Source organism: Crinia signifera, chromosome 12, assembly GCF_055691185.1.
Source record: "Crinia signifera chromosome 12, ASM5569118v1, whole genome shotgun sequence".
NCBI lineage: Eukaryota > Metazoa > Chordata > Amphibia > Anura > Myobatrachidae > Crinia > Crinia signifera.
Window position 1 is genome coordinate 38,524,445 of NC_139228.1, and position 22,215 is coordinate 38,546,659.

The 22,215-nt window shown below is 44.4% G+C and overlaps 1 protein-coding gene across 2 annotated transcripts in view; it reads left to right on the plus strand.

Annotated features, from left to right (window-relative positions):
- Window positions 1-22,215, plus strand: part of TTBK2 (tau tubulin kinase 2) — a 113,461-nt gene that overhangs the window by 66,236 nt on the left and 25,010 nt on the right. For both annotated transcript variants that reach the window (XM_083166885.1, XM_083166886.1), the window contains exons 4-10: window positions 3,133-3,206; window positions 7,110-7,250; window positions 7,718-7,822; window positions 14,569-14,634; window positions 17,638-17,730; window positions 18,295-18,420; window positions 19,023-19,180. In XM_083166885.1, the coding sequence (XP_083023011.1) occupies window positions 3,133-3,206; window positions 7,110-7,250; window positions 7,718-7,822; window positions 14,569-14,634; window positions 17,638-17,730; window positions 18,295-18,420; window positions 19,023-19,180 (763 nt within the window). The remainder of the gene's footprint in view (window positions 1-3,132; window positions 3,207-7,109; window positions 7,251-7,717; window positions 7,823-14,568; window positions 14,635-17,637; window positions 17,731-18,294; window positions 18,421-19,022; window positions 19,181-22,215) is intronic.

A 22,215-nucleotide genomic window follows, 5' to 3' on the forward strand; every position in this document is an offset into this window, starting at 1 on the left:
CGGGGTGTTCCAGTGACAGTAATTCCCACCATGCTCAGGGCTAGGAAGGAGGTAACTTCCAAGCATTATCACCGTATTTGGAAGTCTTATGTGGCATGGTGTCAGAGGAAGAAGGTGGAGAGAGCAGTTTTTCAGCTTCCTCGCCTTTTGGAATTTCTTCAGGCAGGGCTGGATAAGGGCCTTCGGTTAGGTTCTATTAAGGTCCAAATTTCCGCCTTGTCTGTATTTTTCAACAAAAAATTGGCACTCATTTCGGAGGTGCAGACTTTTTTGAAGGGAGCTTTACGGTTGCAGTCTCCGTATGTTCCTCCGACTGAGCCTTGGGACTTGGGGCTCCTGTTGGAGTTTCTCAAATCTGAGTCTTTTGAGCCGCTGGATTCAGTGGGCTTGAAATGGTTGACATGGAAGACTCTGATGCTCCTGGCATTGGCGTCAGCCAGGAGGGTTTCAGAGCTGGGGGCTCTGCTTTGCCGTCCTCCGTTTTTGGTTTTTCACAGAGACCGTGCAGAGTTAAGGACTAATCCTAGGTTCCTTCCCAAGGTAGTCTCTTCTTTTCACGTGAACCAGCCGATCGTGGTTCCGGCCTTGTCTGGGTCTTCTGAAAGTTTGGATGTCGTAAGGGCTTTACGCATCTATGTGGATAGGACGGCTTCGTTTCGGAAGACAGAATCTTTATTTGTTTTGTTTGGGGCAGAAAAGAAGGGTTGGCCAGCGTCGAAGCAGACTCTGGCCAGGTGGTTGTGCCTTACTATTAAGGAGGCGTATGCAAAGGCCTGCATTCAGGTTCCTCCAAATGTTTCTGCTCATTCTACCAGATCAGTCAGTACTTCCTGGGCGGCTGCCAGGGGAGTGTCATTGACTCAGGTTTGTAGAGCCGCCACGTGGGTAGGCTCCAATACCTTTGCCAGGTTTTACAAGTTTGATAGGTTTGCCAGGGAAGATTCTTCCTTTGGCAGAGCTGTCTTACAGGATCCTCAGCGCTCGCCCTCCCGGGTGTAGTGGCTTTGGTATCATCTCATACGTCAGTACTGCAGTGTCCCCTGCTGCGGTAGGAGAAATAAGGAATTTGGTACTTACCGATAATTCCCTTTCTCCGAGGCAGCAGGGGACACTGCACGCCCGCCCAGCGCTTTGGTTCTTTTTCAGCAGTACCGCTCCTGCCATGATTGTTTGGGGGTCCTGCTAGTTCTGTATTTTTACAGATTGGATTATTTATCTGTATTGTTTGGTTTCATGAATGCATGTCTGTTGGTTGAAGGGTTTACCTAATATTCTTTGGTTTACAGTCTGTGGTTTTACTTTTGCCTGTCCCCTTCCTCTCTCGGTCACGTTTTTTAAGACTGGTGTCTGGAGGGAGATAGAGGGGGGAGGAGCCAGCCACAGACGAAATTTTCACTTAAGTGCCGACTCCTCCTACGCACCCACTCTATCTCTCATACGTCAGTACTGCAGTGTCCCCTGCTGCCTCGGAGAAAGGGAATTATCGGTAAGTACCAAATTCCTTATTTTGGTTATATACTATACAAAAATAATTCCATCATTTATGCACTTTCCCCCAATAAGTAGAGCGAGATTTAATGGTGTACGATATTGTGACTTTTGCCATAATATCGCACGAAACGGCCAAAATCGCACTTTTTCTGAAAATTGCACATTTTATAGGATGCGAATTGTGGGGAAAAAATTGCCCTTTTTGCCGCAAATTTGCACATTCTGACCTGGCCAAACAAATAAACCAGGTTCTGACAAAATCATGCACAGATCACTGAGATCTGTGCATGGTTCTGTGTTAAAATATGTGTAGCCAAGTATACTGATGTTAAAAGCCTGACAGTTGGGATCCCGACTTAAAGGGGCTATTCTCCCTCATGGGGGTCCACGACCACCCATAGAGGGAGAATAGATCCTGTGGCGAGCCACCGAGCCCTCAGCATGGGGAGCGCATCAAACCTGCAAGTGACTTTGATTCGATCTCCCCCTGTTGGAGTACCGGCCATTGGGATTCCGATGTCTGTATACTGACCGTCAGTTTCCCGAATGTTAGGCTGCTATAGCACACCCCAGAGGTATGTGGACACATCTGTAATTCAGCACAGGTGACTAAAATTTTGGAAGAGGGGCAGAGCATTTTTCATTTGTGATGGAAGGGGTCATATTAGAATGTCTGCAAAGATTTGCATTGCGTGCGGCTATGAATCGGGCCCATGGTCAAACCGTATATCTGCTTATCGCAGCAATACCCCAGGGTTGCTGACTTTTTAAAATCTCCTCTCTGGGAGAAGCCCGGAGAGGAGACATTCAGCAGGAGTTCTGGGGGCGGGGCTTGAACGTGACATCATTAAGCCCCGCCCTCATGCTTGAAAATGACACAATTTGCACATCTCCGTTGAGAGGGCCGGACTAAAATGACGTCATTATGACACTTTAGCCCCACCCCCTCATCAGAGATAAGCATAATATCAGGTGATAAGGATTTAAATGGTGCGTGGTGTGTGTGTGTGTGTGGGGGGGGGGAGCAGGGGTCCCCCAGAAACCGGGAGGTTTGCCCACCTTTTCCGGGGGGCCGGGAGGGGGACCCGATTTTCGGGACCCTCCCGGCCATTCCGGGAGGGTAGGCAACCCTGCAATACCCAGAAAATCACCTGGACAGTAATTGAATCCATCCTGGTTGGGACATAATAACCTTACTTAAGGTGCGTACACACGGGGGAGATTTTGTGCAAAATCGCAGGAAATATGGTCGCTGAGCGACCATATTGCCCGCACTGGCGATATATCGCCGGGTGCGCGCTCCCGTTTTTGCCCCTGTGGTGATCGCTGGTCGCAGGAACATGCTCCTGCGGCCAGCTGATTTCCACTGCCGGGCTCCCCCGGCAGTTTCTTTTTCATCAGCGACCATCTCTGGTCGCTGATGAAAAGGAGAAACTGAGCAATATATTGGCTGAGCAATATATCTCCCCCGTGTGTACGGGGCCATAGAGATTGTAACTCTGAATCTTTCATCTACCCCAAGTGATCTGAATCATTACAATATATGAAGTGTAGATCAACCTGCTCTCAAATGTAGTCACAGAAACCAGTCACAAATAGAAGGTATGTGTAATCTGCTTTGCCCTTTGTTCTCTGTGTCAGGTAAAGATCATGTATGCCGCTTCATAGGATGTGGGAGGAATGATCGGTTCAATTACGTCGTCATGCAATTACAGGTAAGTGTGCAAAAGTACTACAGATTCTAACATTGTTCTTTTTATTAATGTTAACATTACAAAATACAAATACTGTTTTCCTATATTACAGTAACAGTCTCTAGAAAATATTAACACCTCTTATTATGAATACATGACTTTCACGTACAGCAGGGGTGGGCAAAAAGCGTCCCTCCAGCTGTTGATGAACTACACATCCCAGCATGCCTTGCATCAGTTTCAGCATGGTCAAATAGCAAAATTAAGCAAGGCATGCTGGGATGTGTAGTTAATCAACAGCTGGAGGGCCGCTTATTGCCCACCCCTGACATAAAGCATGGTTTTATTGGTTACGATATAGATAATTGGTCAACATACCCTAGGACAGGTTGACAACTCATGGTTGACAGTGACTAGGTGGATACCTAAGAATGGTCCATATACCCTACGAAAGGTCGACATTGACATGTCGACAAGAGTAAGGTTGACATTCTTTTTTACTTTTTTGGGGCTGTCTATGTCAACATGGTCACTGTATAGGTGTGCTTACTTGGATAGTAAAGTATGAGAAAACACTTAAAAAAAAAAAAAAAAAAAAGAAGTGATAAACATGTCCACCTTAAGCTTGTGTCGACCTAGGGTATGTCGACCATTCTTTAGTTTTTATTTTCTTGCAAGGTTGTTTATTGGTAGATCACCGTACAACAGAAATAGCTCAAAATACAAAAGAATAAAAGTACACACAATACAATGGACGAGTCATTTCTGATGTCATGTAAAAAAGTGATCCAGTTTTGTGAAGAATTAAAAAAAGAAATCTAAGTAATGTGATTAATTAGGAAGGGAAAATGCGAGGAAATAGAGAGTAAGATAAAAAGTAAAAAAGGAAGAGACAAAGAGATAGAAAAGGGAGAGGATAGATAAAGAGAGTAGAAAGAGAGAGACGGTGAATCTTCGGCAGAGTACAAATGCAAGATATTAATCAATTAGGAGTCGGTCACAAAGTCGCAATATCAGATAGTGAAAGGGGAGGTGATCTGCTGGCGGGGAACCCAGGGAGACCAAGCAGAGTTACATTTCTTAGAGGAGATGCTTGTCATATACTCCATGCGATACACATGAAAAATGCGGGATATTCTGGATTGCATGGAAGGAGCAACCGGATTTTTCCAATCCATTCCAATTTGGCCGATGGTCGCAGAAACCACATGATGCATCAGATTGTTTTGTAGTTTGGGTAATGCTGGGACATTCAGTGGGAGGAGAAAATATTTGGGGTTATTTGCAATGGGCGCAAGTAATAGAGTAGTTGATGACTTCTTTCTATAAATCCACCAGATATGCATGATTGAGCCGGCAGTATCACACCCTCTCCAACATCCGTCACCCATGTTTAGGTCACTTTTGACCATTAGAGGTTGACTAGGCATTGCCAACACAGGGCCCGCGTACCGATTTTATTAGTGACTTGAGAACAGCTTCAGGGTTTGTTCTTATTACACAAGCAGGCCTGTATATGGGGCCACATAGATAAATGCTGAGGACTGCAACCTTACAAGGAAAGGAGGCTATCCCATGTATCATTGGTTTATCATATTGAAGGGAAGCCGTGCATAGGCGAATCTAGAATTATGGTAATGGGTGGTCCGAGATCTAGAAACAACAGCAGGGGGACCTTTGCGCGGTGTAGCCGTGCATCAAAAAGGGGGCGTGACCTCATGGGAAGGAGGCGTGGCATCACACTTTAGACCAGGCATGTCCAACGTTGGCCCTCCAGATGTTGTGAAACTACACATCCCAGCATGCTTTGCCACAGTTTTGCTATTAGAGAATGCTAAAACTATTGCAAAGCATGCTGGGATGTGTAGTTTCAAAACATCTAGAGGGCCAACGTTGGACATGCCTGCTTTAGACCATACACAGTAATGCCCATTACACATTTTAGCAAACTCTGTAATACCCATTACACATAAAGCTAGCCGTAATGCCAATTACACATAAGGCCACACACCATAATGCAATTACACATTGTGCCACACATCATGATGCCCATTACATACTATATAACAAACCGTAAGGCCCATTACATATTTGCCACATAAGTGCTGCTTACCTACGTGCTCATTGCTAGGGGGTTCTTGCTTGATGGCACCATAGTACCCATTATACATGATGTCACACACCATAGTACCCATTATACATGATGCCACACACCATAGTACCCATTACACATGATGCCGCACACCATAGTACCCATTACACATGATGCTGCACACATAATGTCCCTTACACATGATGCTGCACACATAGTGCCGCTTACACATGACGCTGCACACCTTAATGCCCCTTACACATTAAGCCACACATTATGCGTAATCCCCCCACATACCGCCACTTGTAGCGTCCCTTAAGCAATGCCCCCAAAAGTGCCACTTACTGTAAATTTTTATATGAGCCTTCGCTGCTGCAGGGAGAGATGGAGAGCGGTGCATCTGCTTCTATGGGGAGAGGAGCAGAGCGCAGCGGAGAGCACGCTCCCACTCCCCTCCTGGTGTCCCCTCTAGCCGAGTGGACATTTGAAATATTGTGCGCGCTGTTGTTGTGCGTGACGTCGGGGGAGCACGCCGGGTGCCGGCACCACATGATTAAAGGTGGGCGGGCTGAGGTGAAAGCGGGGAGAAGAATTGGAGCGGAAGCTGCAGGGGTGACAGTCATTGACAGCTGGGCAGAGAGCAGGGGGCTGCCCGGCTGTATTCAGAGCACTGCAGGTCACGGCTGTTTGAAATAATACCCCTTTCACAACAGAAAATGCAGGGATTTACCTGGGAATATGGTCCCAGGATCATGCAGGGACATTGCCAGGCTGACCCCTTATACACCAGCCTAGTCCCTGAATTTTCTGGTGTGAGGGGTAGAGACAACCACTCCCCTCTCCGTACCCCCCTTTAACCAACCAGTTATATATATTGAAGAACTTTTGAGTTGGCTTCGCTTGATTTTGGTCACGTGAAAGTGGGCTGTTTGGTTCCAGAGAAATCTGCCCTCAAAGAACATAAACCAGTCATGAAATTACATTTAAGAACCAATTAACCCATATGGATCCAGCCTGGTATCAGATTGAAGGCCCAGCGATTTGGGTTCCACTGAAATCAACCTCGAGCTTCAGTGATGCCGAAGGGGGAACTGGCAGCCGTTGAACTGGGTGGGGGTCGGAATTAGCGGGTCCCATGTTATCCTATAGGGAAAACGTTCCAGATTTGCCTGGCAATATCCTGTGCACCCCCCGACCACCCCCTAGATTCGCCTATGAAGCAGTGGTATGGTGGTGCATGATAAGAAAAATATAATGTATATTTAAAATATTGCTAGAATTTTTTTTTAGTCATGGCCAACCTGTGGCTCTCCAGCTGTTGTGAAGCTACAAGTCCCAGCATGCGTTGCCACTGCTTTGCTAATAGGGAATGCTAAAACTGTGACAAGGCATGCTGGGGTGTGTAGTTTCGCAACAGCTGGAGACCTACAGGTTGTCCAGGCCTGCTGTAGACCAAACATCGCCCTTCTGCAGCAGGGTACACAGCAAGACTAGCTAATGACTGACAGGATGAACACCTCCTGACCATAACTTGCTGTGCCTGGGACAATTCTGATAGCAGCAAGTTGTGGCAGTGACCATCAATATGGGCTTTGTTTTGTGCAAATTTGCCTTATTGACTATAAACAACTCTGACAATCTATGGACTGACACATGATGCCTCCATTGTTTTTGTATACACTACATAGGACTGTGACCGCACTGCACATATGGTTCTAGAAACCTATCTGTTGGACAGAGTAGACCCAAACTCTTTGGGTTTTTTTTAGTGAGCCAACCTTCCATACTACATTTTGTGTCCATTTGCATAAAAAAGTGTCTCGTTTCTTCAGGGGCGAAACTTGGCAGATCTCCGTCGTAGCCAATCCAGAGGAACCTTCTCTATCAGCACTATGCTACGGCTTGGGCGCCAAATCCTGGAGTCTATTGAGAGCATCCATTCTGTGGGGTTCTTACACCGGGATATCAAACCAGTAAGTAGGATAATGAGCACTTCAATATGCTTATGGGATAGAAGCCGCTAGGTATTATTTTCACAATACATTAGTACACCGACGCTGGCTTGGTGCACAGGTGCACTCATTACACACTCATACATTTGAAAGGATTCACATGTGGAGCTAACTGCTTCACTTGTGATTCTGTGAGGAGACCTGGAAAACATGCACTGTTGATAGCTCTTGAGGAATCAATTGAAATAATTTGCTCCACCTTTGGATCTTTTAAAATGTGTCAGAGAGTAATGAGTGCACCTGTCAGGTGACCTGAAAAACGTGAACTGTGTGGGGTCCTGAGGACCAAGTTTGAGAACCACTGAATTATACCATAGCTGGAAACACTATTTTCTATACCTATATTGTTGTTGTGCCATAATATTTAGAGATACATATATCCTATTTCATAGTTGTTGTTCACCTACATTTCTTGCCTCCTCCTACAGTCCAACTTTGCAATGGGTCGTTTCCCCAGTACTTGTCGGAAATGTTTTATGCTGGACTTCGGGCTGGCGAGGCAGTTTACAAACTCCTGTGGAGATGTGCGGCCGGTAAGTACATCCCGCTAAGCTACAGTAATACCATATTATCTTTATGTACGATGTGGCCTAATATACTGTCTTGGTGTACAGAATCTAATTCAGACTGCCCCAGCCCCTGCACCAGTGGAGCTTATTAACCATTTTCTCCAGTGTCGGAGCACATACTAATGCAATGATATCCGTCCATTAATTAACCCACTGTGTCTTTTTTTTAAATGATGGGATCAGAGGAGCAAGCTGGGGAACCCATGCATTACGTACAAACCCCACACAGATGTCACCTTGGTTCATGCTGCATTCTGCATGACCCTTATTAACGATCCACTCCCTCGTCTGTACATGCACAAACGATGGGGTTTTTTAACTACCCGCGGGAGCGCACGTCGGGCGGAGTATACACACTGGGTGATATAATCAGCTCCTTACTGCCATGTTACAGGCTGTGTCAGTAAAAAGTCAGTAAGGAGCTGATTGGCTGGACGTTTATCTCTTTATCACCCTTGCATTTATCTCTTGTTAAAGGAGCCCATAGATGCTCCGTTTTCGACGGCTCCGTTTTGTACTATGCGATGCGCGCTCCCGCGCATCACATAGTACGGTACAAAAAGTATGTGCTGCACATACTTTTTGTACTAGGTTTACATCGTATCGGATTGCAGTGCATGCACAAAGCATGCAGAAGGCATGCGATCCGATACGATGTGTACTTTAAAACGGACCGTGTATGGGGGGCTTAAGGCTTAATACATCTACCCCAATGAGTGATTTCAATCAGAAGGGCTGAAATGAGAGGTATAGCTAATTTTATCGTGTATGGACTTTAATTAGCATTATTGTATGCAGCTTGTATTATCGGGTTTTTGTTCATCAGTCAGTTTTGTGTCAGTTCTTGATTAATAATGAACGTTACAGATTTCATTTGTTGAAATAGCAAGTGTGCCAAGGGGTGTGGATCATTGGATAGACAGCAACTAGGATGACAAGCATTAGGTTGACACCACAAGGTCAACATGACTAAAGGTCAACCGGGTCAATCGGTCGACAAGGTCATTGGGTTGACATGGGGAAGGTCAAAAGGTCGACATGGGGTTTTTCACTGTTTTTTTTTGTCCCGAATTTTGACATGATGGACACTGAAACGTAGACCCGCGTCCCCTCGCATGGCTCGCAAGGTTTCGGGCACAGTGCCTTGCTATGCTCAGCACACTATTATATTCTCCCATCGCGCCCTAGTGGATGGTAGGGCATGAAATACCGCCTGTCGGCACAAAAAAAAATAATGAAAAACCCCATGTCGATCTTTTGACCGTCGACCTTCCCCATGTCAACCTTGAGGCATGTCGACCTAATGCTTGTTGATCTAAGGTTTGTAGACCTAGCGACCTATCCCGTGTCGCGCTAATCAAATGGTATTCCAATTAGTCTTTCCCTCGAGCACTAACCAACAACAGTTCTATTTTTCTGGCATATTTCAGGGTTAAAGAGTATATGGGCAACAAAGCTCTCACAATCCCATTTCTCTTGTTTGAGATGAGAATGGAGAATTTGATTTGTTGCACAAGAGATTTGCATTAGTCGCTGACAGAGCCCTAAGTAGATTTGCATTCAGGCCCCTGCCTTCAGCCGCCAGGTCTCTAATGATCTTAAAATGAGATTGTGGAGAAAGAGAGAGAACAGTGGTTTGGGAGGGGGAGGGGGAGGGGGGTGGGGTGCAAACTTCTGCTCTACCCTGCCTTCAACAGTCTCTTGTTAAATGAAGTTGAAAATTACTAATTCAATTAGCTTTCTAGTTTAATTGTGTTCGTAATGCAATCAGTTTGGAAATGGAGCCTTGTAGCTTGCCATTTTAAGGTAATCTAATGGTGCCCAGAAGTTTCCGTAGCCTTTGTGATGTCATTTTTAGACCACTGTTGTTGGAAATAATGGTATTCCTAAATTCAGGATGATTATCTGCTTTAGTCAGAATGTGGGCAAGTTGGTAAATCATGTCATGTAAAAGCGGCATCTGTTTATTGTCATTCTTAAAACGTTGAGCCTTGGCAATCCATTGGTTTGCCCACTCACTAAATGATCACATCTGTTGTGCTTGTGGTCATAGCCGAAACAATGGGGTCGATTTACTAATATGCGAGTTCTAATGAAGATAGGATTCTGCCCATAGGAACTTCTCACAATTGTCATATATAACTTGTTCACAGCCATATGTGACAAATTCAAATATATTTGGATGCCTGATATTGTATTCGAAAATCACCGTTCAAGTTCATCGTTCATGAAGTTGAGGTCAGGGCCACAAAGGAAAGAAAAAATTATAGGACTGAACCTAAAAAGGGACAGAACTGGGGTGCTCACTATGGCCCTTATTCTGATCTGTGCGGCCGGAGCCGCATACGTTGCTCCGGCCGCACAAACCAATCCCCGCCTACAATACGGATCGCCACGGCCGTCCGTACGCGGACGGCTGGCGATCCGCATGAAAATGGTGGGGCGTACGCCTCCACCATGGTGGGAGCTGCCCCCTGCATTCGATGGTCGGCGACCATCGAAGGCAGGGCCGCACGCTCCACCAGCTCACGCAAGCTTAGACCACACGGACAATCGTCCGTGTGAAAGCTTGTATGGGGGCGGAGAGCTGACATCCGGCGATGTCAGCTTTCCGCCCCCATCACTGGCGTCATAGCCTCATTACCATGCATACGCCCCGCGTTTGCATGGGAACGCCCATGAAACGCTGGGCGTATGCATAGGGTAATGAGGCTATTAAGCCCCTCACGCCCCTATACGCCCCCTTTGCGGCGTATATATTTTTTGTGCGGCGATTTCCCCTGCACATGCGCAGAGTGACCTCTGCGCATGTGCAGAGTGAAAACATCGGCGGTACGGCCGCACGCGGGCCGTACCGCCGAGATCAGAATAAGGGCCTATGAGTGGAATCTTCTGAAGCTGCTCAGAAATGGGGTAGTCACCCCCCCCCCCCCCCCCGTTAATAAAATACACAAAAAAAGAGAGGGGGGGGGGTGTGGTGAAGCAGCGCACACAATATTAAAATAAGAAGCTTGTATGATCTTTTACGCAAAACGTAACAGAAGATGAATTTAAATGCAGTAAAAGTACATAAAATTATAATATGACACCCACAAAGATAATTGAGTAAGCTGGAGAGTCCGTTCCTATAATACCCCTGTATAATAAAGGGAATACAAATGTATGAATAGTTACCATCCGTTATAGGGTATATGCATCGTCCACTTGTGTCCGTGTGGTTGGCCAGGGGAATAGTCAAAAGTCCACACCGGAATGAATTGGCACTGTAATCAGCAGATGGAATTTGCCTTTTCCAAGTTGGATATAGTGGCCTTGAGGTGGTAGTTGATACCTGATCCTTAGGCAGGAGATGGTTGTTGTAAGTCCCAGGCCTTGGTTCGGACTACAATCGGGATTTCTGTGCAATTACTGGGTGTGCAAGCAGCTCCCTTAGTGGGTGTCCAAGCCGATTGGACACCCACTAATTGCACACAACTCCCCAGCTATGGAATCAGCAGAGCGTTAGAAAATTGTATGCATCGTTGACCTGCTCTATAATTTTATGTGGTCAAATTTCACAAAGTCTTATTGCCAAGTCACTGAGCTCCTCAGCGTGACCCATTCACTGGAATTCAATAGTTATCAGGTGTGGCCAAATACTTCTGTTCTTGTAGTGTAGACATACTGTAGATTCTGTGTATGAATTCACCAATCTGTTCGTTATGAGACTTCGCAATGCACCAATACTCACATTTTCCTGTATAAATGTCTTTTTTTTTTTTTCCAGCACAGTTGTTTTATTATTGTCCTTTTATTTCAATACTGCCAACTTGATACACAGTGCTTATAGAGCATGTTTAATAATTTGCATCCATTCTCTACCATGCACGCTTTGTCAGTGTCCTCTGAAGACCATGCAGCCTTACTTCTCCACAGGGAAATAAAAGGGGGCAACCAAGCAAGATCCATACAGTTAGTGATGTGTGACAAAATATAGTTTACCGTTACAATTCCCTTGTAGCATATGTATCTACTGCCATCACCAGCATGTAAACTCAGTCGTCCAGGGATTTCTCCAGATGTTGTCTCTGAATTTGCAGGCCTTAGCCTTTTTCTAACTGGCAAGGTCTTTGATGTACCATTTTCTGAATGTTAATATTCACTCATACCAATAGACCTATAAATGGATTTCTATAATTCTGTATGAGCAAATTTAAGCAACATAATCTGTCATTACACTACAACTCCCAGCATTCTTTGCCAGTAACAGTTTCCCTGCACAACTTACCTAAATTTGATATAAACTTATTAATATTTGCTGATTTATGGTGGCTGATGTTTCTTCCTGGTCATCTTTATTTTTCTTCTTGGATATACATTAACTAAAGTAGAAATCCCATAGAGAAAAGTCAGTTTAGCGTATAATAGCCAATCTGGTGTAACCTTATACTAAAACACTGTGTTGGTACAACCCGTGCTCAGATAGTATCGCATTACATAACGCAGTGTTTCTGGCTGTTTCTATTCTCATTAAAAAAAAAAATTCCAAATGATTTTTTAATTATAAATGAATGTGCCAAGCGGCTGTATTTTCATCTCAGGCTTAATTACTGACTGTGCCAAGCTAGTTAAATCAGACTGCACTGCTCTCGTGAGATGCAGCTCTGAGACTTCAGAGGAAGAAATCTAGTACCTGCTCGGAGACTGTTTGGAAGGTGTGGGTGGCAGGAGGAAACGAAAGCTGCTTTTCTGTCCCCCATGAAACTGTGACCTGCACATTTCCAGCACATGTGAATATTATGCACATTTGAATATATTTGACTATATAGACCATAAGCCTACACCTCAGCTGTGTGTTCTAAGGCCTTATGCAAAACAGAAGAGGCGATTTAAGCAGACTTTTTCAGAGATCTTCTTTCTCCCTGCACAACCTTAGACATGAGCCAAGAGGGATATGGCACTGAAGTAAGATCTATTGATGAATGCAGGACATTTATGAATAACTGTACGCGGTCTTTAGGTGGATAGTCAGTGGGTCGACCACTATTGGTCAACAGGTTCGACAAATGAAAAGGATTAAGTGAGTAAAGGATTATTCTGCTAATCCCCTACTGTGTTGTTCTATGTATTGTATTGCTGCTGAGAACAATAGTATAGCCATGGCTAGCCATGGTGAGCCACGACCTAAGGAAGATAGTTGAAAAGGGGCTTTAACTGTAGGTCAACATGTCAAAAGGTCAACACAAGCAAAAGGTCCATATGAAATATATTGACATGGTTTTTACAGGATTTATTTTATTTTTAGACTGTCTTGTTCATACTTTACCATCCAAGTGGGCATATAGGGACAATGTAATAGCATACCTCCCAACTGTCCCACATCCCTCCCACGGCCGGCAGTGTCCCGCTGCGGGGGGGGGGTCTATTCAGCGCCGCAGTGGCCGAAAACGGGGAGCGGCCTAATTTGCATGTGTCACACACCCTTTTCGGGCGCTGTGCGAGTATTCTTCAATTGAAAAAGTTGGGAGGAATGTAATGGTGCCTAAAGTATGGCGCGTGCAGTAATACTGTGTCCATTTGGACCTATAGATTACAAAAAACCTGAAAAACTCATATTGACCTTTTCCATGTCCACCTTTTTCATTCTTCGGTCTTCTGCCTGTCCACCAATAGTGGTCGAACTCTTGACTCTCGGCCTTATGTTTGTCGACCTCATGATTGACGCCCATGAATAACATGACTTTCTAAAAGAAATAAGGCACATAAGTGGTTAGAAGACAATTTTATATATCGGTGGTCCCAAACTGTGTGCCATGGCAATTTGGGGTGCCTTGGAGCACTTGCAGAGATGCCCTTGGTTGGTGGTCCAGGGCCAATTCATATTATTTATGGGACATATGATAGGCAAAACCTGTGCTTGTGCCTTCCAGTCACAAAATCTGGACAAACAAAAGTGAGTGATTCAAAAAACATTTGAGAACCACTGCGCTAGCAAATATACCGCCATCTTGTGGTTATGGAAGAGGAGCTCAACATTAATGATGAAAGCCATGTGAAGAACGTATTCTACCAGTGTTGGCCAGTACTAGCAGAGTAGTATACCCTCCACTCCGCTACACTAGTGTACCATTGTTTAAAAAAACAAGTATAATTGCAGTGTCTGTATCACCTGTTTGAAGCAAAGTGGTTTCCTACTTCCCGCTCTCACATGGACCGGTTGCTGCTGTTTTTGAAGAATTACCTGGAAGATGGATCGAAACTCAACTCTTTGGAGGTTCAGCTCTCAAACTATTTAAATTGGGCTCTCCACTACCAGCAGAATATAACATTGGCCTTCAGAAGCATGAACGCTGCTACCACTATGCTTTGAGAAGATTCACATTCTTTAGGCCTTTTACTGGATTTTTCAGATCCAATTTCTTTTTTTTTTTTTTATAAATGCGGCCAGCTTGGAATTTTCGGTTGAACCCTCCCAAAGATTAGTTGGAATCAAAAATAGATTTACAGTCCACTATATTGTATTTTGTTCAACACTTGGATAACTGTATAAGTGAATGCTTTATTTGCTGATATCCATAAATGCTGTACTATATGTGCACCTGTGTTGGCCAGGGTGATTGTGAATTCATTACCACAGCTTGTGTCATGTTTGTACCTAATGTTGTATCCTTGTAGTCTTATATGAGGTAACCAGGCCATCCTGATGAATCCATGTTTGTTTTCTTACGTAGCCCCGTGCTGTAGCTGGATTTCGTGGAACAGTCAGGTACGCTTCAGTCAACGCCCACAGGAATAGGGTAAGTGCATAAGACCTATATCTATATTGTTAGTTACTAAAATAATAATAGGAGATGAAACTGGACCCAGTTGAGATATTGTTTTTTTAATTAAATATTATAAACCATTGTACAGTAGCGTTCAGTCATACGCAGTTAGACCTTCAGTAAGTGCTGGGGATTTGGCTGAATGTTGATTTTGTCCTTTTTAAAGATCTACAGTTGCATTGTAAAACCTGGCACTTCAGGTTGCGTTTATGTCTCGTCCTGCTAGGAAAAGCACTGCTCTTTTAAACACGTTCAGAAGCAATGGGTTCTACAACATGACACTTGGTGAATAAACCCCTATATTACAATAAATAGACACCCCCCCCCCCCCATCTATACGTTGCTTGTTATTTTCTAAGCTTAAAGCCCTGCACACACTAGCCCCTCCCCACAACGCCGATAATTCCAGCAGTAGGGATCTGGCGGGGGTGCAGGCGTCGGCAAGTGCATATAGACTTGCCGTTTCCAGCGGGGAGGGAGCAGCAGCGAAGGGAGGGGGTCGTTAATGATGCGCTGGAGCGAGCATTGTTAACGATATTGAGTGTACACACTACTAGAGGAAATTTACAAGATATGGCTCAGAAAGCTGTTTCTAAACGATATCTATTACAATATAATCTAGTGTGTATGTGTCTTAACTGTAGACCCAGGTTAACATGCTGCATGCATATATTAAGGTCTTTTGTGGCTACCTATAAGCTCTGGATGACCAATGTTATGGTTTGTATTTAAGTATGTGTTTTACATTTTTACGCTTCCAAAAGCCCTATCGTTTTATTAGGTACTTGTTTCCTAGCACGGCACCCATCGCATTTTTTACCATAAGACTAAATATGGCGATTTGATGCAATGTTGTACAATAAAAAATTTGTATGGCATTTTATGCCATACAATGACATACAATTTGATGGTATACGATTTTTTATTGTACAACCACCCTGATGGGTCCTTTAAAATGTTAAATGCCCCCCACTATCAATGCCAACCCGAAGTGTGGCGAGCTCAGCGAGCCCGCGAGGGGTGGCGGTACGCGTCCTCCGACCTTTTCATACCCCCACTATCCAAGTTGGCGCGGAGTTGATTTTAGATAGCCCGAAGCGTGGCGAGCGCATGCGGAATACATGTAAAGTAATACGCGTCCCTTCGCGGGGCTCGCCACGCTTCGGGATCGCCTTGATAGTGGGGGTGGCGTGAGGGTGCATTTAACATTGTAAGCACCCATTAGGCTGCTTATACAATTAAAAATCATATCGTATGCGGCTATATGGCATGCGATGGCATAAGATGCCATAAGATGGAAATCTTGGGCACCGTGCTAGGAAACAAGTACCTTTTAAAAAAGATGCACAACGATAGCAGAATCTCATGGGACTTTGGACATTATTCTGGTCCATGTGCATACATGCAAATTCGACATTGCTCGCACTCAACACTGAGGGCTTGAGGAGACGGGCCAGGGGAACAGGCAGCGTTTCTTTGGCGTTCCCATGACGAAGCTGGGCGTTCCCATGGAAATGGCCCAGTGACTCAGGTGCTGGGGGTGAGCAGCTGACATCACCGGATATCAGCTGCCCTCCATGTTCCCCTCCAGAATACACGCAAAGCTAAGACACCTGAGAGTGTGGGTTTGGCCCCGTAGGCTGCGTATGCATGTCTATGCAAAACATCCATTCGCAACCATGCGGGGATACCTGCGTGCGAGGGGGACGGACAGTTCTGCGGGCGGGATTTAAAAAAACATGCAGCGCTGCGTGTAAACCAGAATCACCCCCTTTTCACGCACAGATGGGCTTTGTGTTGTGACTGCAACAAGGTTTCAGGAGACAGATCTGTACTACTTCTGTATTGTTGTATAATGTCTGTAAGTTTCACCAAGTATTTTTTATTTTAAATTTTATTTTCTTTGTTCCAAGTTGACAGTTAATAATTGTAGACTATAAAATACAAAAATAAATTGCAGCTAAGTTCAGATAACTTACTTACTCTTAATGACCTTAACTTCTGTAACATCAATATTTTGACATTGTAGTGTTCTAAAACTAGTGAATTCATTGTGCTTTGTGGCACTTGGGGCCTGATTCTGAGTTCTGTGCAGTGGAGTTTTTCCATGGTGTGCAGTTGCCACATGCTGATCTAGTGGCTTTGAACATCTTTAGATGCTGAAATACCATTTGTCTTGCCATCAAGTTTCCACCACAAGTTTCCACCACAATGTTAGGTGCAGGTTCTTCTTCAGAGTATGCATCTGAGGTTGCAACCCCTAAAGCAACACTCCCATGACTCGCCATCTCCATGCGTCTGCTTAGCCATCTCTTAGCCACCCCCAGTTATGCTCAACACAATTTCTGAGACCATGCGTCTCCATCACAACTGTGACTGTGCGCACGCAGCAGGGACGTGCTATGAGGTAAATATCTGAGGAGTCACTGGCTAGCACCAAACCCAGATTTACACACAATATATGAGCCCAAGGTATCATGTGGGCATCATACACAGGCGCACCAGTATATCATGCTGGAGATTTGGGGAGTTTTTATAAGATATGTACAGAAAAGGTGCCCAGGTGAGGCACTGCCTCACCTGCCATAGACTTTTTACTCCAGAGTTTTGTCTATAAAAATTATTTAGAATCATACAAAATTAGCCCTTTTTAAACATATTCTTTGTAGTTTCCATAGAATTTATATATTCAAAACCCAGGAAAGGTTCTGCCTCACCCCAGACATTGCAAGTGTACCATAGAGGTACAGCACACAGGCAAGTGACATTTAGGATTAAAGGAAAGTTTTTCTTAAAAAACTTTGTAAGAGTTATATTTACAAAGTTAATTTAAAATGTTTTTTGAGTCCTCTCTTTTTTTGTTAACCTATTTCTGGCATAATCAATGTCGCTACACTGTGACATGCACTGCAATCATTAGTAGACATTAAGATATTGATTAGAAATTGTTCCCATATACACCTTGTATCTGTGCAGGAGATGGGACGACATGACGATCTGTGGTCCCTGTTCTACATGCTGGTTGAGTTTCTGGTTGGACAGCTTCCATGGAGGAAGATAAAAGACAAGGTAAACCTGATCTCTTCTCAGCTTATTGTAGAAACTCTGAGTTGTTCACTCCTGTTGCAGTAAATGCGGACTATGACCACCTGTGAATGGTTTTCAACCAGTGATGATGGGGTCAGATGATGATGGGGTCAGAGGTATTCCTAGCTACCTCTGACCCCATCATCACTTCCATTTTCTCTGCACTTTTTTCCTATTTATATTCTATTTATAGAGATTCAAATGGTAATATTTTATAGTGGCTAAAAAAAGTCAGTTTATCAAGTTTTAATGGAATTGTTTGATGGAAAGACTGATGTTTGATCCTTCTTTGATCCTGGGGCATTATATAATATTTGTGTGTAACATGCTGTTCATTTGTTCTGTATAGTGTGTTATATCCCTGATATTCATTTAGCTAATCTGTAGATATTTTCCAATGTGCGTACAGTAGCTCCTCCACTATATATGGCTATAAAATAGCTGGGGGGAAAAAAATCCACCCGCCTCCCACCCTCCCCCTCCTTTTCCCCCTGGCTGACAATATCTCAAAGCCTACTCGCTCTAACCACTGGTTTTGTCTTCTAGGAACAAGTTGGTTCCATTAAAGAACGATATGAACATCGGCTTATGTTGAAACATCTTCCCCCAGAGTTCCATGTGTTTCTTGAGCACATAAGTGGCTTGGACTACTTCACCAAGCCAGATTATCCGGTAAGCATATTCAAAGCATTGGTAGTAATAATATGAAATTTATGTGTCCTAACAAGACCCATCTTGGCATTCATGGCATATGGGGTATGAATGGTTTTAACATCACCCATCTGACTGTACCAACTGAAAAACATTATACCTCAATCTCCTACTCACTATTAAACACAGGGGGCTTTGTGTCAGGGATTCCGACTATCGGAACTTCCCGACAGTCGGAATCCCGGGCCGTGAAGTGTATCAGATCCAACTTTTTAAAAAGTCGGATCTATTTTATGGGAAACGGCCCAGGATTCTCAAATTCACAACCGTTTTTCATCATTCCGCCGCCTTTTTCGCTGATCTGCGGACCTTCCGACACTCGACAGCCGGAACAGTGAAAATAGTCTGGGATTCCGACTGTCGGGACGTTGCGACAGTCGGAATCACAGATTGAATACCCCCCCCCCCCCCAAAGTCTGCCAAATTTAGGGGCCTGATCGGAGATGAACATAAACCCAATGGTTTACATATATCAATTCCGGTCATTGCTTTAGAAGTGTTGGAAGTTTCTTTGCTGTTCTTGCACCTTATTTATGATGCTGTATTTGGTGCTTTCCCTGCAGCTTCTAATATCGGTCTTTGACAACAGCATGAAGACCTATGGCGTGGTGGAGAGTGATCCCTTTGACTGGGAGAAGAGTGGCATGGATGGATCTCTAACTTCCACAACCACATCGGCTACCCTTCAGCTTCACACTCGCTTGACTCCTGCTGCTATTGGGTATGAGAGGGGACTAGTAGGCATTTCAAGATTACACACTTTTTGGGAGTTCTATTTGAATCTATTTTTGTTTTTATCATCACACATACACATTTTCATATCCAGTGAGAAATACATATGTTCCTGTGCAGGAGAGATGCAGGGGCCTCATGTGACCCACCCAACTAATGCTCCTTCTCCACAGACAGCAAATCCTAAATAGAAGACACAATTCCTTTGATACAGCCACAGTGAAGGGAGCAGTGTACAGCAATGGTTCCCGAACTGTTTTGAATCACACTGCCCTATAGTATTAGAATGTTATAAAAGGAACCCCTAGGCCAAAAGGTTCTTATTGAGAAATTAAGAAAAAAAAATCTGAAATAAATTGTGTTTATATGTCATCTTTAATTATTTGGTAAGGAGCAAGATTTGCTTCTGTTTGTCCACATAGTTTATGATTGGCAGCACAAGGACTGGGTTTGACAATTACATTGATCATTATTAATTTGATTTGAATTGGTCCTGGACCATCAACCCAGGCACCCCTCCAAGTGTCCCAAAGCACCCCAGGGATTTACTATAGGAGTCACTATTTCAGATTACTTAAATTCAGGTAAGTAACAAAGCATTGAGCAAAGCAAGTCAGATACTTGGATGCATAGGAAGAGAAATCAGCAGCAGAAAGAAGTAATAATACAACCACAGTATAGGTCATTAGTACGGCCTCATCTAGAATACTGCGCTCAATTCTAGAGGCCATATATTAAAAATGATATTAATACAGTACAGGGCAACTAGAATGGTGCATTGACTACAGACGTGTCTTCATACACCTAGCCTTAATAAGCCACACAGTAGGAGATGCCTGGCTTGAGAGAACGGACAGGTTCCGTTCAATCCGTCAGCATGGTCTTATTTTTCTAAAATTGCATCTTGTGACTAGGACGCGCCATTACACTGTGCTGACTAAGTTGATATGCGACACCTGAATATCTGTATGTTACTGAGGGGAGTATTCAATGAGAAAAATTTGCCCTGTTTTATGGCGAATTTGTGCTTTTTTCGCCTTGGACGGAGCATTTTGCTCTCCAAAAGCGAGCAACCCTATTCAATGTAAAATATTCGCCGTCTTTCTAAGTGATTTTCGCCGTCTCTCTCCGTGTAGCAATTCTCCATCTTTTCATGGAGAGCTGGAATGTGAACTTTTAAACTAAAAGTTTTTTTTTTTAATTTTGGTGTCAAAAAATCAGGATTTTTTTTCTGTGAAGGGGCATGTTATTTTTATTCATGTGCTTATAGCACATGAATATATATTTAATTTAAAAAAAATATATATATATATATATATTTTTTTACACAGAGCAGCCAGCAGGGGGGCGGAGCTCTCGAGCCGCTCATTAGATATTCATATATTCACTGCATCCGATCATTACATATGCACGATCGGGTGCAGTGAATACTGGGTCCCCCGCTGGCTATAGGGGGGGGCAGCTTGTGCTGCCTGGGTCCCGGGGAGCCCACCTCCCCTCCACATATGTTCTGGGGCAGCCAGGGAGACTTTAATCTCCCTGGCTGCCACCGTCCCACGGCTCCCTGCCAGCTCCCTGCCACGGACGCTCGTCCGCTGCAGGGGTTAAGACTCGCCGCGAGTCTTAACCACATTGAATAGAGGGAGCAGGAGTGGCAGCGAGCCCTCAGGAACAGGGCGAGTGCATGGCGAGAGAAAAAATCTCTCGCCATGCACGGCAAATTTTTTTCATTGAATACTGCCCTGAGTCTGGATGTGAAGCAAAAAAGAACTTGGCACTTCGTATACAGATTTAGTCGCACCCAGAAATACAAGTGGTGCATATTATATTATTCAGCACAGTCTCCTGGTGCTTCTGTTGTGACTTAAGCACAGTTCCAGCAAAAAAGATGACTGACACTAGAAAAGTGTTATCAGACATGGGCCCTTATTCTGTTTCACTCACAAAGGCAAAAACCATGTGCACTGCAGGTGGGACAGATGTAACCTGTGCAGAGAGATTTAGATTTGGGTAAGTTATTTTGTTTCTATGCAGGGAAAATACTGACTGCTTTATTTTTACACTGCATTATAGATCTCACTTTGAAGTAAATCCCCACCCAAATCTAATTCTCTGCACAAGTTACATCTGCCCCCCCTCCCCCTCTGCAGTGCACATGGTTTTGTCCATTTGAGAAGGCAATTGCCTTTGCGACTGAACCAGAATAAGGGCCTTGGTGTGCCAAGAGGGACTGTTTGGTGTGACTGCAGGAAACATGTTTGAGGACAGACCTGCACATCACAAAACTTACCCGCAAAGATTAAATATATATATTTTAATGAATAGGAGGGACAGGGGGACATGATAGGAACTGTAAAATATATCAAGGTTTGGTACTTGTGTATTATCAAGGAGCCTGCGAAATCGGCCGCAAATCGCATGCAAAAATCGGATGCGATTTAGCGGCTGTTTTTTGGCCGATTTTCGACCGATTTTCCGCGTTTTCCGGCCGATTTGCATGCTATTCCATCATTGCACACCTCCACTATCCAAGTCAGCCCGATGCGTGGCGAGCAGATGCGGTACGCATCCTCCTGACCGGTCCACTATCCACGTCGGCATGGAGTTGATTTTATAAAGCTTGGCGAGCGTAGCGAGGCGAGCGGACACGTAAAACGATCCCGAAGCGTGGCGAGCGGACACGGATTACTTGACGCAAGCCACGCTTCGGGATCGTTTTCCGCGTCCGCTCGCCACGCTTCGGGTTGGCGTTGATAGTGGGGGTGTCGTTGACAATGGGGGTGCATTTAACATTGTAAGCACCCATCAGCGAGCTTGTACAATTAAAAATCGAATTGCATCGCATCACATGCCACTTGCTGGCATGCGATGCTATGCGATATTTAAATCAGGGGCATTTTCCCAAAAATCGCATTGCATACCATCGTATATGTTATGCCATGGTATGCGATGGGCGCCGTGCTAGGAAACAAGTACCTGGGGGTGTGCAAGGATGGAAAAGCATGCAAATCGGCAGGAAATGGC